Here is a 17,712-nt window from a genome sequence, read left to right as displayed (position 1 = left end):
AATAATAATGGGATTATTTGTGTTTATTACTTTATTTCAGTATTATTATCTGAGTATTATTTATAGACATTATAAATAGGTACACACACTAACACAGTAACGCACATTACGCGGGTTAAACTGATTGGTGACTGGGCTCTTTCCCCCTCACCCATCATGTAATTCCAAATAAACAGAATGATCCATCGAGGAAAAATAATAATATGATGTTATATTATAATAAATATTTTTGTTCATACTACTAACACTGGTCACTGATGCAAGACCAAATTTCTAACATTCACGAATGTTGTGTCAGCTTGAAGTTTGAAGGTACTTTAAGTTGGTAGTACTCCATACAATATAAATTTTAATTTCTATTATTATGAAATGGCTAGATTTATAATTATTTTAGGTTATTTCCTATTATTATTTGTTGCCATTAGTAATGAGTAATGACTGGTGTAAATTACTATTTAAGTCTGTGATTGTTTTTTGAATGATTGTTTCTCACTTTCTCTCAGTTTAAAATTTATTTACAAAATGGATAAATATCTAATAATTTCGAAGAAGGCAAGTTCAAGTAAACGAACAATTCAAGAAGTAGATGATGACACTGCACATGACGTTGGTTCCAATCAAAATATAGAAACACCAGAACATACATCACTTGAAACCTTACAAAAATCATATTTGTTTAATGGACAGTTCTTTACTATTATACATTGCGACGGACTTAAGTTAATAGCACAATGCAAAAACTGTTCAAAAGTAATTCATGGTCAAAAAATGTCAACTGGAAATTTCCTAAGCCACTTAAAAGTAATTATTAATACCTTGATTAATACACATAGGTATATAGTATAGAAAGATTTAATAATTTAAAACAAAAAATTATTATTTATGTCCTACGGTTCGCCTATATAAATGTATACATTATTTATAGCATAAACATAAAGTATTATTACATCAAGTAGAAGAGGCTCGAAGCAATGCTAAACTTTCAAATAAAACAAATGTATTTACCCGACCAACCAAAAAACTTACAAAACAACAGGTATCTATACATTTTTCATTTTTAATTTAAGTCAGGGATTTAAAAGTTATTTAACTTATCAACTCATAATTAAAAGACCTACAAATTGTATTTGAAACAATAATCTTATAAGAAACAGAAGTAAACCATTTCAATATTGTGTATTGTACCCAATCATTAATTACGTAGGTACAATACTGTAAATTGACAAATACATAACTAAAAGTAAATATATTATTTGGTAAATATTCTTTGGTGTAAGTTATTATTTTACATTTAATATGAGACCTTAAGCCTTTATTTACTTTATATTTTACTATTTTATTATATAGGTACCTTACAATAATTTATATTTGATGGATCAGATATTATATTATACCTAGACTATAATATGATTTATACAATTATGTTTGCATTTTCTTGATATCAATATTGAAATGCAAACTATAAAAGTGCATATCAATTTAAAAACTTATCATAAATAAAGACTGTAAAAAGAATATTAAAATGATTTTAAGTATGTACTCACTGCAAAAGTATAAAGTATTTGAATATCTGTATTCAAAAACTTTTTCTTTCTTGTACTTTAGTAGTATTTAAATAATTTTATCTGGTATTGAATATTAATGTATTTTAAATACTTTCATAATTTATACTATTTATAATTATTATTATGGTTTATTCATAGATCAATTATTTTCTATTGTTTGTATAGTGTAAATATGAACATTATTATGTTCAATAGACATAATATACAATTTCTATTTCATTTTAAACAAATTGTTGCTTTTAAAATATAACTTCCATAAGGCATATCAAAAATAATTAATTAAAAAAAAAACTTACTCAAATACTTTTTAAAAGTATTCTTTTTTTCTATTGAAGTGTTCAAATTAAAATGTAGTATGAAACATAAATATTCTATTACCTATGTCTTTAAATCATTGATACTATATTATTAAATGCATTAATATTTGTTTCAGATAAATAAAGTAGTGTTTGATTATATCATTGATGAAATGAAGCCTCTGGTTACATGCGAAAAACCTTCTTTTCAAAAGCTAATCATGGAATTGTCTGGAATTACTGATACTGCTTTATTACCAAATAGAAAACAGTTAGCAAGTGATTTAAAAGAAAGATATACAACATACAAAATTACACTTTCAGAATTAGTAAAAAAACACTTATATATTTGTATCACTGCCGACATCTGGACTGCCAATAATAAAAGTTTCATGGGTATGACATGTCATTTTATTGATAATGAATCTTATGCAAGTCGTCACTCCTATGTTCTTGGATGTAGGAGAATGAAAGGTACACATGGTTTCTTAAATATTGCTAAAGTTATTACAGAAATAATGGAAACATACAATTTAAATAATTCTAAAATCACACATATAGTAACAGATAATGCTACCAACTTTGGAAAATGTTTTCGTATTTTTTCAAATGTATTAGAACAGTCAAATGAATATGATGTTGGAAATTTTAATATTGATGATTCAGATACTGAGTGTGCAATCGATTATGATCACGACTCTGAAAGTGATAATGAAAACAATTATCCTGATATTGAAAGAATTAATGTTGGTTCAGTGTTAACCAACTATTACAAAACTAATGAACATAAAAACTATAATCATTTTTGTTTACCACAACACATGACTTGTATAGCACATTCTTTAAATTTGATAGCCACCACAGATATTTCCAAAATTTCTGATGAAAATTATAATCGATTATCTAAAACTACTTTTAACAAGGTACAAGCTTTTTGGAATCTGGTTAGTAGAAGTTCAGTAGCTTCAGATAAAGTTTATGAATATTGCAGCTGTAAGTTTCCAATTCCAGTTATTACTAGATGGAACTCTAAATATGATGCTACTCAAAAAGTATTATTACATAAAAAGAAATTGGATATCATATTTGATGTATTGAAGTTAAATAAACTCAAACCTAATGAGTGGTTATTTTTGGAAGAATACTGCCTTTTGTTGAAACCATTATCAAATTCGTTGGACAAGTTACAAGGAGAAAAAAATAGTTATCTTGGTTATGTTGCTCCTACGTTAATAGTCTTGAGAAAATTGTTAATTCAGTCAAGTAATGTAAAATACTGCAAACCATTAGCTTCAGCATTAATTAGTTCTCTAGAAAAAAGATTCAACTACATTTATGATTTAAGTAATGCAAAAAGCAAGAATTTTATTGTTGCCTCAATAAGTCATCCGAAGTTTAAAATGAGTTGGGTCCCAGTACGATATATAAGCTTATGTAAAGAATTATTTTTAAATGAATGCAATATATTTAAAGATGAAAATTCTATATCTGAGTCTGCATCTGATAATGCAGACAGTGATACTAGTGATGAATTCTATAGTAATTTAACTGGACATTTAACCACATCTTTTCATCCGCCTGCGCAAGATAGTGATTCAGCTGAAATTGATACAAGTGTTTCAAATACAGCTGGTGTTGAAGCATTAACATATCTTAACTCAAAAAAAAAAGAACTTATGTCACTTAATGATGTTCCAATTGTCAAACAAGTATTTCTTAAGTATAACACAACCTTACCATCGTCAGCTCCGGTTGAAAGACTGTTTAGTAAGGCCATACAGGTGTTAACTCCTAGACGTAATCGTCTTAGTGATGATGTTTTTGAAATGCTTTTATGTTGTAAGTCTACTGAATGATTTTTTTTCTTCAAATAAGTAGAGGAAACTTATTAAATTATGTTAAATTATGTTAAATTAATAAATAAATTGCAGTAATAGTAACATGTAACAATGTTAACCTATGTTAAAATGTATTATAACATTTAATTATGTACCTACCTATTTGTTTTAATTGTTATTGTGTTACTTCAAATAAAAAGATTTTTAACATGCAACTATGTTTAGAAGTTTATTCTTTATAACATAATTATTAATTATGTTCTTTTAAATGAATGTTTTACTGTTGTTTCTACTTTAAAAAATAATACTTCATTTGTGTATTGTAGTAGATAGTACCTCATAACTAAGGTGACCATACGTCCAGTTTTTAAAAAAAATATATGGTCACCTTACTCATAATCATAACTCGTAAGCCACTAGCTGTGATTTATTATTCTACCTTTATATACAACAGATATTAATACTTATTTTATATTAATAATTCATCCAGATCTCTGTTCTATTAAAAGGACACTGAATTCTGTATAGTAGCTGTGTTGGTTACTGAAAATAGTATAGTTAAACATCTATGGTGAAAAATTAATTATATTTTTTCATATTATATAATTTATCTTAATTTTATCTAGATAAAATAGTTATTTAATTATCTTTATCTAGATAAAAATTAAATTTATTTATCTCTATCTTTATCTAGATAAAATATGTATTGTTTATCTTTATCTTTATCTAGATAAAAAATTAGTTATCTATTCCCAACACTGCCTATACTCTATAGGTATATTTATAAATCGTATGTTATTTTACAGACATCTTTGTGATCTGCAATGCACCTATTCTGGTTTTCTATTTTAATTATAGTTCGCATGCCAAATTTAACTATACAAACTGGTCCGCAAGTTTATAGACATTCTAATACATTCTCCCGCCAGTGCCAATAGACACAGTGTTTGAGAAGTTATATTTTTTTGGTACCTAATTAATTTACAATATGAATTATTATAAGTTACCTATGTAGGTACTTGTCCAAAACACGACTATCGGGAAATCATTGGTTTTTATGGTATAGCCTTACGAAGTTCACGGTTGTCGGTGTTTTACGCACCCGTACAACGCTTAAAGTTTACCGAGCTTAAGTATTACAAATTAATTTTTTTTTTTAATCTAGGTAAATCAACGTTTTAAAATTGATGATGCAAAAATAATTCTGACACCCACCCATTGTGGTTTTACATAACAAGTCGAGGGATGTTTTTATTTTAATAATTGTTCGAGCAAGCGCAGTGTGCGAGTGACCACACCGGGTGGCGGGTACATATGAAAATACCAAAAATTTAAATTGGCTATGATACATATAACTTAAAAATAAGACTGACCGCCAAGTTCAGACTTCCCTGTCGTTTTCAGTTAAAAACTAATGATTTCCGGCAATTAATTTTTGCAATATCGTTCTTAATTCGTTGTAACTTGTAATATATATACCTATTTTAAAAATATTATTCGTGGGTAATTGAAACGTCTAAAATATATTATCATATACAAATATGATAATAAACAAATAATAATAATTCACCTTAACCGGCTACGGTATTAATAATATTTAATAATATCAATATAAGTATAGTATACTAGTATACAATATCCTAGGCTGACAAATCGTCTCCACTTAAAATTGTTTTTCGTATACAATGATATTATATCATTGAATTCAAATTTAACACTATCCATAACAGTCACCAACTTGTAACCTACTGTTCAGCAGAGTCACTTCCAATTTTTTTTTTTTTATTGACCTCCCTTTTTATTTAATTCCTGATAAACGAGTTTTGGATAAGTAGAGATGTGAGTGGAGTAAATTTACCAGGTAATTTTTTACCGGTAAAAAAATTTACCGTAAATTTTACCAATTTTTTTTTACCGGTAAATTATTTTTTACCAAAAAAAAATGTTGTGTGACCTCTCTAATCAAATGAAATCGAAAACGCCTAGTCTAAATTGTAAAGAGATATATTTTTTATCAAATGTTAACAATACAATAATGAATAAAGTACTAATCACGGTTTAAGATAAATCTTAATATAGGTAATAAACAGGTTGGACCAAAGTAGGTAAACCGAAAAAGGAACTTCTGTGATATTATCATTTGTAATATTTATAATTTATATACTTGTTATTGTTTATATAGTTTGTTATATACTATAAAATCAATATTCTGCCACCACTAATATATATTAGAACATTAAATATCAGTAGGTAATTAGGAAAGATTTTATAGGGAGATACCAAGAATGCAGATAATGTGATATTGATAATATACTATTATCAATACAAAAGTTAAGTCTAAATATAAATGTTTTGACTTAAAAAGAAATAAAGGTAATGTGAATTTTGATAGTTTAGTTTAGTTTAAATTATTTATTAATTGTAATATGAATAATTCAATATTCATATTTCATAAAATGTACTAATTACTAATGTCTTATACAGAACAATAGATATTGTAATGTTCTCGACAGCTTGGTACCTACTATCGTAGTTCTAATAGCAGATAAGTGGCTGCCGAGATATTATCGTTGCGGGTCGCAGACAATTTGTTTGATGTTGTAGTCGTGGTTGATAATAAATAAAAGACAGTTGTTGTTTTATTGTGAATTTTATTATATTGTTGATAATTTTTCTAAGTCCAAATATGCTCGTACAGAGTGGCGTGAAGGTGCTTGCACTAATGGGTGGTAGTACACGTCTGAAAACAGGCCGATTCGGGCTCCCTTATATATGAAGTTCCCCGTACCCCCTGCCTATAGATACTGTATCTCGGCTCACGGATGTGATGTGTGTGACCAGCGTTCCGGCCCACGCATTTTATGACTTCCTTATATTTCTACGTATTGCTAAAAATGCTAATCTATGATTCAATTGAATAATCATTCTACTCTTTTATGTTTCTATACTGAACTTTGTCGCGTACCGCGTCGTAATTAAATTAACCATTTTATATTTTTATATTTGACTATTGTCGTACACAGGACTCCCCGAGTAATTATATTATTCAGTGAGCCTGTCTTCTCATACTAAACAGTAGGAAATCCTATTTCCGTTCTAATATCCGATTTATGCCGAATTACAGTATAGCTAGTCTATAGTATAATATAATGACTATTATATTACAATGATGTTTGTTAAGTAGTAACTGGCTTACTACATCTCCCCCTTTAAAAGTTGATTTTTATCGTCTAAAATGAGAAAAATTAACTCAAACTTCCTCCATTAGTTCAAGCACTTTCCTATGATTACAAATTTTACATATATCAATTATTACATTACATTCAATTATTACATGTTTACATTTTATGTTTTACATCAAATACATCATTATAATCATATGGTACATTTCACCATATTAATTATTATTGACAGAATACAGATTATGATTCACAATATTACAGTATATATTTTGCTTATTATCTAGGTTAGTATCTTATGTGATTAACAATATATTCTTTTTTTTTTTTTTTTGTGTTTTTGTTTACATCAAAAATCTTATCTTAGTGTTAATATAATATGTGTAATAATATTTTAATATAACATGAATTCTTAAAATCTATTACAATATATTTTTTTTTTTTTTTCGTGCAATATATATATATATGATAAAATAGTGGTGTTTACTATATTTTATTTTCCATTACCATGTTAATTATATTTTAAATAAATTAGATTAATATATTTATTATTCCATCACCATGTTATTTACGCCAATATATGCTATTATGTTCCTAACTTTTTTTTTCATTCTACGTTTACGTTTGCTTCTATATATATATTTTCCATTAATCACTATATCATTATATCTTATGCCTAGTTAATATTACTAACCCTATACTGTAATTAGATTGAATCTTTTTACTACAGGTCCAGACCAACAATAAACTATTGTATTCAAGTTTTATTACATGATCAAGACTAGTATTAAATCGATTCTATTCTATTCTATTTTCGTAATGATCTCATCTTGCTAATTGAACCCGTGTCGCCAGAGTGTGCCGCAATTCAAAGCATCCTCCCGCGACACTGGCTAAACTAATAAGATTTTGTAATTTCTTATTGTGATTTATCATGGCCATTTGGTCCCTTGGTGATCCCGTCAAAAAAATCTGCTATTCACACGATTTTCCCAACCAATCACCAAACGATCAAATTCCAACATTTTTCTTAAGTGGTCAAACCGTTCGGTGCATAATAGTGCACCATTTGTCAGTCTCCAATAAAATAGACAAAATATGCCCCTATTATTTACCGCCCGATTCCTAATGTTATTTCTTTCTCTTTTGTTTTTCTGAAATTAATGAAATTAAAATTACTATTTGTGGTATTCTGTTAGTTAATTATTAATATCTAGCGTTACTTTTTTTTTTCCTATATATATTTACTTTAGTGTGTTAATTAAGCTACTTTGTTATTTGCTATAATAAAATTTATAAATTCGTAAAAAAAATTATATTTTTACAACGTGGTGCTAGGTGCGTGGTATTGTCTATATTGGTTGGAATTGTTTCACCAAATTTTGGTACCCATATTCCTTAACCATTCTGTTAAATATACATTTTGTAAATCTCACATCAGTCTTTGGGTCGTGAGCGTATGTTATTTTATGTTTTTGTGTACATACGCCGCTATGCGCTTCCGTTAAGTTCAATAGCCTACCCCTTTTCTGGATTCTACCTACATTAAATTCGAAAATTCTTTCAGTTATTTTTCCCCTCAATTTTTCTAGTATCATGTAGAAGTCCCCATCGAAATTCAAATCATAGCATCTGATGTTTAGTACCTCTATATGTCCTAACCCTAATCTACTTAAAATATTCTTATCGTATGATCCCCCAAACAATACCACTACATTTATTTTATCTCCACGCAAAATATAATTTTTTATGAATTCTGGTGTTAGATTATTTAATTTCGAATTCAGACTTTTGTTAAGTTGCGCTAAACAGGTCGTCTCCACTTCCTTTTTGTTGTGAAAAATCCGCCTTATCGATTTCTCTGCCAACTGTGTTTCACGAACAGTCATAACTCTCATCTGTTCGTGGAGTGGCAGGAGAAGCGGCTTCCCCTCGAGCTTACGAATTTTACATTTGTTTAGGCTGTTTGAGATTGCTCCTGATATTAGTACAATGTCTGTTCTCCTCATATTGGTAAATTCGAAATCCATGACAACGAACTTGACTTCCCTTCTAATTCAAAGTCGATAATATATTTAATGTCATTATTAACTTACAATTAGTGTATTTTATTCTAATTTACTATTTCTAACTACTTGTGTAAATATTTTCTATAAAGTTTCTAATACTTTCTACATATATACTCTAATTATATAACAACCTAACCTAACCTAATTATATATATATTCTATATTATTATTATTTTTTTTTTTTTTTTGTTATTTTATTTGAGGTGGTACATCCTCCCCTCCGAGTGTATTTTGCTCGTCTATCTTATTAAACTTTTGTTCAACTTTGATATTATCCGTACAGAGTTTACTTCTACCTAATCGTACCATTTCATATTGTGGACGTCGCAACGAAGTAAGCCTACATTTATACGTTATGTATATAAAAATGATTAACATGACCGAGAATACTATCAAGCCCAATGTTAAATAAAATAAATAGTTACGCGTATCGCTTACTTCTAACTGTCCTGATTGTGTTAATATTTCATTGTCGATTTGTTGTTGCACCTTATCTAACGATTGTGCTATTTCGTGTATTTTTTCGAGTTTATGTGAATCTTGGTTTACCATTATCTTAGGTAGGTTCATACTCTTTATTCTATCGGATACTTTAAATGATATTTTTCCCTGTCCTACTTCGGGTATAAAGTTAACATAGTGTTTTGATTTTATTTCTTGTGTCGGATTTAAAATGATATCGTTTCCGTACGCTCTGCATTTTGAGCTTAACCAAATTAATCCTTGCTTCCGTATTTTTGTAATATATGGTTCCGAGTTTTCCCTACACGCAATAGTCAATGTTTCACCCTTTGTTGTGTATATCCAGGTGTTTGCATGTTTTAATTTATAAAATATGTCTTTCGATAATACTAGGACTCCCGTCTCGCATGTTTCTGGCAAGACATCCGGATTTTTGAATAAGGCTATCTCACATGGATTTTTGTTGTTCGAGTGAACGACTGGTGAAAACTCTGGACATATTGTGAATATTTCTGTTTCCGTACAATGTAAAAGCTGAGTTTCTGTGAACGTGGTATATTGTTCCCTATTCTTTGTAATCGCTACATATTGGAATTCTGGTTTTAAAACAATACTATGATTTTTATTCTTTATTCCGTTTATCATTGTTTCGACCGGCTGTGGTATTGGAAGTATTCTGAACAACGTGAGCTCCAATTCGGTAACCAGCGGAATTTTTATTACGAATACTATTTGACTATCTTTATAGAACACTGCCATTTTTGTAATTTTACTTAATTCGTAAATTTCATTCGGATTTGTGCCCATAGGCAAATTTAAATTAATAGGTAAAGTTAACTTAATTTGCGTTAAATGATCTGCCATTTCTCGCGGTGTCATTAAACTTGGGTGTATTACCCCTGTCCTAGCCGCAGTTATAATAGCACCTATCGATTGCGTTTCCATTGAATATTGCGATAACAGTGCTGTGAATATACCATGTATTTTATTTGATAAAACTAATGCTTCTAACGTGTTTGTTTTGTTAATTACTTCGTTTATTATATCTTTTTTATTAACTAACTCATTGTATAATTTATTTATTTCATCCGATGTGGTACTAATCCCCTTTACAGTAGATTTAACTACCGTAGTTTGGTCTTTAAGTATGTGTAACATGCGTTCGTTAGTTCGTTCTATTTTACCTATTTCCTCTACCGATTCTTTTGCACATTCTTCATCACATACCCCGAATAATGTTTTCATGGCCGAACCTACGAAATTTATTAGACCCCGCCTTTTCCTACTTGTATACGTGGTTGTTTCCGATTGTTCGGTGTACCTACCTATCGATTCGTACATTTTTTCTCGTTGTAAGGAAATTTCTTGAAACATTACTTTAAAGATATTGTCTAGCCTAGAACACATTTCTAGTGTTGTTGCGCTGTTTTTACATAGATTAGTTATTATACTTATTTCCAATTGTAATTTGTCATGCCTAAGGTCATAATTTTTTAATGGTAAATACGTGATCAGTTGCCAGGTCGCTCCTGTCAACCGAACTGTACCGTAATTTTCATAATACATCAGTGTTTGATTTCTAAATTCTTCCACCCTATATGGAATTTGACCATGTCCTGCCGTAATCAGAGATAACCTAAAACAATATATATATACACATTAGTTTCAAACTTGTTTTATCTTGTTGAAATAATCTCTAGTATATATATTATTTTCGTCTCATCTCATCGGCCCGGACAAAATACGCGTACTTATTGCGTTTGAAATTGAACTAATTAATTTATAACCTGTTGTCAGTGAGTTCCGGTGGTTGCTTGTTCGTTCAGAATATGGTGGCAACTCCCACCGTTCCTATACCGCCAACCGTCAAAATTAATTAGCTCCATCCCATTTTTTTTTTTATTATTTTTTTTAAAATTTTTTTTTCATTACTGACTATCATTATTATTCCTAACTATGTACCTATCTTCTACTTCATTAAAAATACTTTCTATAGCTACACTACTAACATTAAGTAAATTCGTAACATTGTTTTCATAATCACTACTATTTATATTCCTATAAATGTCAATATTACTGTCGCTATCGCTAAATCCTTCTAACTCGTCCATATTACTAATTGTATTATTCGGTGTTATATTTCCTAAACTATCATTATCACTATCACTATCCGACCACCACAGTCCAGCTGCTTCAGTCATATTAATATTTCTAATGACAGGTTCCCGTGTCCTATTGTTAGCCATTTCCCTACTAATACTACTATTAACATTATTTTCAATATTGTCGCTATTTTTTAGTCTATACAACTTATAATTATTAATATTCAAATACTGTGCCCATGTTGCCTTGTTTATTCCCTTATTCAATTCCCAAAATTCATTGATGACCCTTCTTGCCAGTGCTATATTGTCATTTAATTGTTGTTCATTTTCGTTGCCCGAGATTACAGGTGGTTCCGTGCGGTTATATATTATGCTCGCTACGCCTATTGGTTTAGCTCCGCCTCGGTCGGTCATTCGATTGATGTTCAGGTGGTAACGAAATGGTATTGTTGATACGTTACACGCGTGTGGGTTCCGGAACCAATCCCATAACGTTTGACATAATTCTACGATTTCCGCTTCCGGAAATCTGCCAGGAGGGATGTTATTCCTATTTCCGTAGTAATTGTCAATTAACGTCCTAAGATTATGCGTAGTTTGTCTCATAGGCTCCTCCCCCGCATATCGGTATATCTCCATTTCACCCACGTACATATCATTTTTTTTTAATACTATTACCACCAGGCGACCTCCCGCCTGAACGCTCAAAATCATTTCGAATTCCGGTTCTTCATTTGCACTGTTACTGAGTTGCACTAGTAGCTTAGTCCCATCTGAATCAATGATCACCAGTGCTGTTATCTCCTCTTCCCTACAAGTTTCCTTTTATTATTATTTTTTTTTCTATTTAATGTTAATCTAACTACTATTGTGTTTACTATTTCTACTTCCATATTAAAAATAATTTCTATCTACGTAATTTTTCTTAAAATGAAGCTTGTGTCATGCTTGCATGTACTAATTTACTAGGAATCTGTTACCATGTATACTTATCCTATAATAATTCTATTTTTTTTTTTTCATACATTAATTATACATGTTCCAATAATAATTCTGGTTCCGGTATACACTTCAGGTGTTCGATTAATTCCCGACAATATCTATTTCTGATTCTGCTTCTTGACATGTCGTAAAGATATGTTGCGATGCTTTGTTCCATTCTTCTTATTTTGTCCTCTGAGAAAGGTTTAGTCAATTGGCTGTTTGCTATTTGTATATGTTTCGTAAAACATGGTGGCATATTACTTCCGTCACCTATCGTATTTTTGTCATGTTCCCCGTTCATAATGGCGAGTTCCAGTTTGGTACAGAATAATTTGTATGTTTCCCTATAATTAGATTTTCTATTAGTTAATTATATACTACCTAACTTTGTTTGAATTTGATTAATCCTAATTTAATTTAATCTCTATATTATATATATATATATTTTTTTTTAAAGTTGCGAATTTACTATATCGTCGCGGGCTCGTATTGTATCCATTTCCGTACATTCTAACGTTCGTACTAGGTATCGATATCTCTCCTTCCTGACTAATCTATAGTGCCTCACTACAGTTGTCATTATCAACAGCATTATTATTACTATTATTCCTAGTATTCCGCATAATATATATAGGTAATTAATTACACGTTCCTCTGGAATGCACACAACTGCTTTCTCATTATTTTCCATATAATAACTGTCCTTCGTTGTTTCGTAATTTATATTTTCACTTTCTGTGGTCCTCCAGTGTTGCATTGATGTTTCGTCCGTAATATTATTTAATTCGTCATTTGATATTGTACGTCCGGCTCTTGCTGCCCGTGTAGTGTGACCTACTGTGCTAGTTACGCTCTTATAATCATTGTTTACTTCCGTGGCGTTGAACTCGATTGACCCAGTTGTCACTGTTGTTATGTTTATTTGCATTACACTGTTTTTGTCTACTTCTTCCGTATCTCTTATCCTAATAAAATTTAAAAAATAGTCTGATTCCATTTTGAATTGTTCATAATATGTTCCATTTTTATTTTTTATTCGTACTACACATGATTTTTCCATGAGGTACTCATTCTCAAAGGGATATGGTTGAGGTACACTTCCGTGATATGGCGTGCTACATATAATTTGTAACGATTCCATATTACATTCATTGTATTGAAATTGTGGCATGATTATTGTGTCAGATTGATAGTAGTCTATTCCTACCAGATTTCTTCTATAATTATCTTCGTTTTTATAATAGATCTTGATTTCTGACCCCTTGCCGGAATTTGCATTTTCCTGGCTTTTTACTGTTCCAATTGCTATCGTTATTAATGAAATCCACCTATAATATCCATATATTTTATTCTTCATATTAAAATGCTATCGTGAGCACATCCCACGCCGACTTATCGTTTAATGTATACCTAATTTGTGTACTATAAATATTCCGTATCCTACGCTATATCTATACTATATATATGTATATATTTTACTGTGTTGTATGACTACATTTTATCTTATCCTATTATTACTTAATTATTTATAATTAAAATTTTGTTATGTGTTTATTCGACTTCTTCGTTATTCACATTACTGTCTTCGTAATATAGTTTCACATCGTTTTTGTGTACTGTCACTTTCTTGCGATTTCGCGATATAACTACATTTTCTGAATCTAATACGTCCAGTACTTCGTATGGTCCCTTCCAAAGTGGACTTAACTTATTTCTCTGAGTATGATCTTTAAGTAAAACCATATCATTGATTTTTAACTCTTCCGTATTTGTTTTCCTATCATAATATCGTTTATTTACTTCTTTATTCTTTATTATTCTGTTCCGTGCAATTTGATGAGCTTCCTGGAACTTTTGTTTAAGATCGTATACGTAATCGTCATAATTGTACCTAGGTTCCGGGTTTGCCTTTAGTTTAACTGGTATATTAATATTCTTGCCATATAATAACGCGTATGGCTGGTACCTTGTGGACGTATGTTCCGTAGAATTGTATACAAACATTGCGTAAGGTAAAAGCTCATCCCAATTGTCTAAACTTTTACTTACATAGTGTCTTAAATACTCTGCCATCGTTTTATGAGAACGTTCCAACGCGCCGTTGCTAGCCGGGTGATAGCCAGAAGTCTTAATCTTATTTATTTTTAACAATCTACATACGTCTTTGAAACAATTTGACATAAATTCGGTGCCCTGGTCGCTTAAAATTTCATCCGGTATTCCATGTATACAGACAAAATTTATTACGAACGCTTTTGCCACCACGTTAGCGGTGTGACAAGGTATTGCTACCCCTAGGCTGAACTTTGTTAAGTCGCATTGCATCGTGAGTATATAATTGTTACCTAAACCGGTTGTAACCAACGGTCCCACAATGTCTAAAAATACTTTTTCAAATGGTTTCGTACTAGTGGTAGTAATTACCATTGGATATTGAATATGTTTGTTAGTATTTTTATTCATCTGACATGCTGTACAATTCTTTATATATTCTTTTACGTCCTGCTTCAAATTCGGCCAGTTAAATTGTTTCTTTATTTTCTTCACGGTTTTGTTGATCCCTAGGTGTCCACCCAATACTGAATTATGTAATTGTTTGAAAATTACTAATTTTTCTTCCCCGCTAAACTCTAATTTGGTACAAATTATTATCTCTATGTTTGTATTCCGAAAAATGTATCTTATCATTGATCTAACTTTTGCCCAATCTAGTCCGTCTTGTCGTCCTAATTGGTTCATTGCTAATTTGGTTAATTTATGTTTTTCGCAAAAGTATTTAAGATTTAGTAAAGCAACGTGTAAATTTTGGTACGTGGCTAATTGTTTCTTTTTCGTTTTTGTTATTAAAAATATTATGTACCTATCTCCGCTTTTGAATTTTACGACGTCGCCTAAATCTTTATGAGATTTTAATTGCTTGTCTCTACCAAATCTCATTTTTAATTCGTAATTAATACCTGATCGAAAATTATAATATTTTTCAATTTCAGATACTATGTGGTACTCCGACGGACTATTTATTAGTTCGCCGTGTACTTCTTTAACGTCTTTATTAGATATTACTGTTGTTTCGAATTTTTGCATAAAATTATCATAACTTTCGTCCTTAATTTCTGTAATATTATACATACGCGATAACGCGTCGACATTGGTGTTTAACTTGCCCATTTTGTATACTATCTCATATTCGTACTCCTCCAATTGTAGTCTCCACCTTGCCAATCGGGATAATGGGTCTTTCAAATTAAATAGCCATGACAAAGGCCTATGGTCCGTAAGAATTGTAAATTTTCTACCATATAAATACGGTCGAAATGTTTTTACGCCGAATATAATCGCCAAACATTCTAGTTCCGTTGCCGAATAATTACATTCCGCCCTGTTTAAAGTCCTAGAACTGTAAGCTATTGGTAAATCCGATCCTATTTTACCTTGAGATAATATTGCACCTAGCGCCCTACCGCTAGCGTCTGTCGTTAGTATAAATTGTTTTGTAAAATCCGGATATTGTAGAATTGGTTCTGAACATAATATTTCTTTTAATTTATCGAAAGCTTTTTGACAGTCTTCGTCCCAATTGAACCTTACGTCTTTTCTTAATAATTTCACTATTGGATTAGCAATAGCACTATAGTTTTCTATGAATTTTCTATAATACCCACTAAGTCCTAAAAAACTTTTTATTTGTTTAACGTTTTTAGGAACCGGAAAATCTTTTACAGATTTAACTTTCGCTTGGTCCGGTTTGATTCCTTCGTCACTAATTACATGACCTAAAAATAAACATTCCCGTTGTAAAAAACTACATTTGTCCGGTTCTATTTTTAGATTGTGTATACGTAATCTCTCGAATACGTTTATTAATTTTTCATTGTGGTCTTGTAAATTTTTAGCATACACTATTATGTCATCCAGGTATACTAAACACTTCATTCCTATTAACCCTGATAACACGTTTGTCATCATTTTTTGAAATGTCGCCGGAGCTGAACTTAGACCCATAACTAATCGTTTAAATTGATAATGCCCTTGTCCCGTTGAAAATGCCGTAAGTTCTTTTGATTCTTTAGCCAAAGGTACCTGAAAATACCCCGATTTCAAATCTATCAAACTGAACAGTTGACATTGTCCTAATTGGTCTAATATTTCCGTTATATTTGGTAATGGGTGAAATTCATTTAAAGTTACTTCATTAAGTGCCCTAAAATCGATAACTATTCTGAATTTTTGTTTCCCCGAGGCGTCCTCTTTCTTTTTGACTAATATTAATGGTGCGTTAAACGGACTCATTGATCTTTCTATGATTTCATCTTTCATCATTTGACCTATTTGTTTTTCTATCTCCGGTTGTTGTGAAAACGGTAAACGATATGGTTTTTTATAAATCGGTTTCAAATCCTTAGGAACCTTTATTACGTGTTCTGCTGCCGTAGTACACGTAAGATTATCCCCTTCTAAATAGAAAATGTCCGCGTAATGTTCACATATTTTTATTATCGAATTATATTCGTGAACTTGAAGATGATCAGTACGTATCAACGCCCTGACCCGACGCGAGCGTTCAGTGTCAATGGTGTTTATACACCGTACGCTATCTGTCAAAACATCCGTGTCGTATGAAATATTACGCACTTGACCTACATTTATTTCCTGTGTCATTTCAGATATATTTAATATGCTTATTGTAGTTTTGTTGTTTTTGACTGTATTGTAAATATTCGCGCAATATACGCCCGGTATTAATTCTTGTTTATTAATTAAAATATTTTTATTATTCATTTCTGTATCGGGTATATCGATTTGTACTATTGTCTCTGAGCGCGGGTTTAATGTAAAACAGATGTCACTATCGCTTCCGGTTTTATTATTATTTATTGTTAGCGTGTTATTAGCGACGTCTATTACTGCATGATTATCTATTAGAAATTTATTACCAATAATTCCGTCTGCCAGAATCGGAAAAATATTGTTTACAACATAAAATTGTGTTTCGAATGCTTCATTATTAATTATTAATTCTATTTCTGTTTTTCCTATTGTAGAAACTATTTTTTCATTGATGCCTTTCAAATAAATTTTTTTCGTTTTCGTTAATTTCAGTGTTTCCTTTTAATGCATTAATTTTAATTATATTTAGATCTGCCCCAGTATCGACTAATAATTTAATTTGATTCTTATTAAAACTGGGTGATTCTAAAGTAATGTGGTTGTCTA

General features: G+C 30.4%; 1 protein-coding gene across 1 annotated transcript; it reads left to right on the top strand.

Annotated features, from left to right (window-relative positions):
* The first annotated feature begins 522 nt into the window (after positions 1-522).
* Positions 523-3,828, top strand: LOC132946572 (uncharacterized). Its single transcript, XM_061016618.1, has 3 exons — positions 523-801; positions 926-1,036; positions 1,999-3,828. The coding sequence occupies exons 1-3, from the start codon at positions 523-525 to the stop codon at positions 3,715-3,717; spliced, it is 2,109 nt and encodes a 702-aa protein (XP_060872601.1). The 3' UTR covers positions 3,718-3,828.
* Positions 3,829-17,712: the final 13,884 nt, after the last annotated feature.

Source organism: Metopolophium dirhodum, chromosome 6 (genome assembly GCF_019925205.1).
Source record: "Metopolophium dirhodum isolate CAU chromosome 6, ASM1992520v1, whole genome shotgun sequence".
Taxonomy (NCBI): domain Eukaryota; kingdom Metazoa; phylum Arthropoda; class Insecta; order Hemiptera; family Aphididae; genus Metopolophium; species Metopolophium dirhodum.
The sequence above is the reverse complement of the archived record's forward strand: the minus strand, read 5'-3'. Positions and strand labels throughout refer to the sequence as shown.

Coding starts and splice junctions, on each gene's coding strand:
- LOC132946572 (XM_061016618.1), top strand. CDS start 523: ATGGATAAATATCTAATAATTTCGAAGAAGGCAAGTTCAAGTAAACGA. Junction 802..925: donor ATTTCCTAAGCCACTTAAAA/GTAATTATTAAT, acceptor CATTATTTATAG/CATAAACATAAAGTATTATT. Junction 1,037..1,998: donor AAAAACTTACAAAACAACAG/GTATCTATACAT, acceptor TATTTGTTTCAG/ATAAATAAAGTAGTGTTTGA.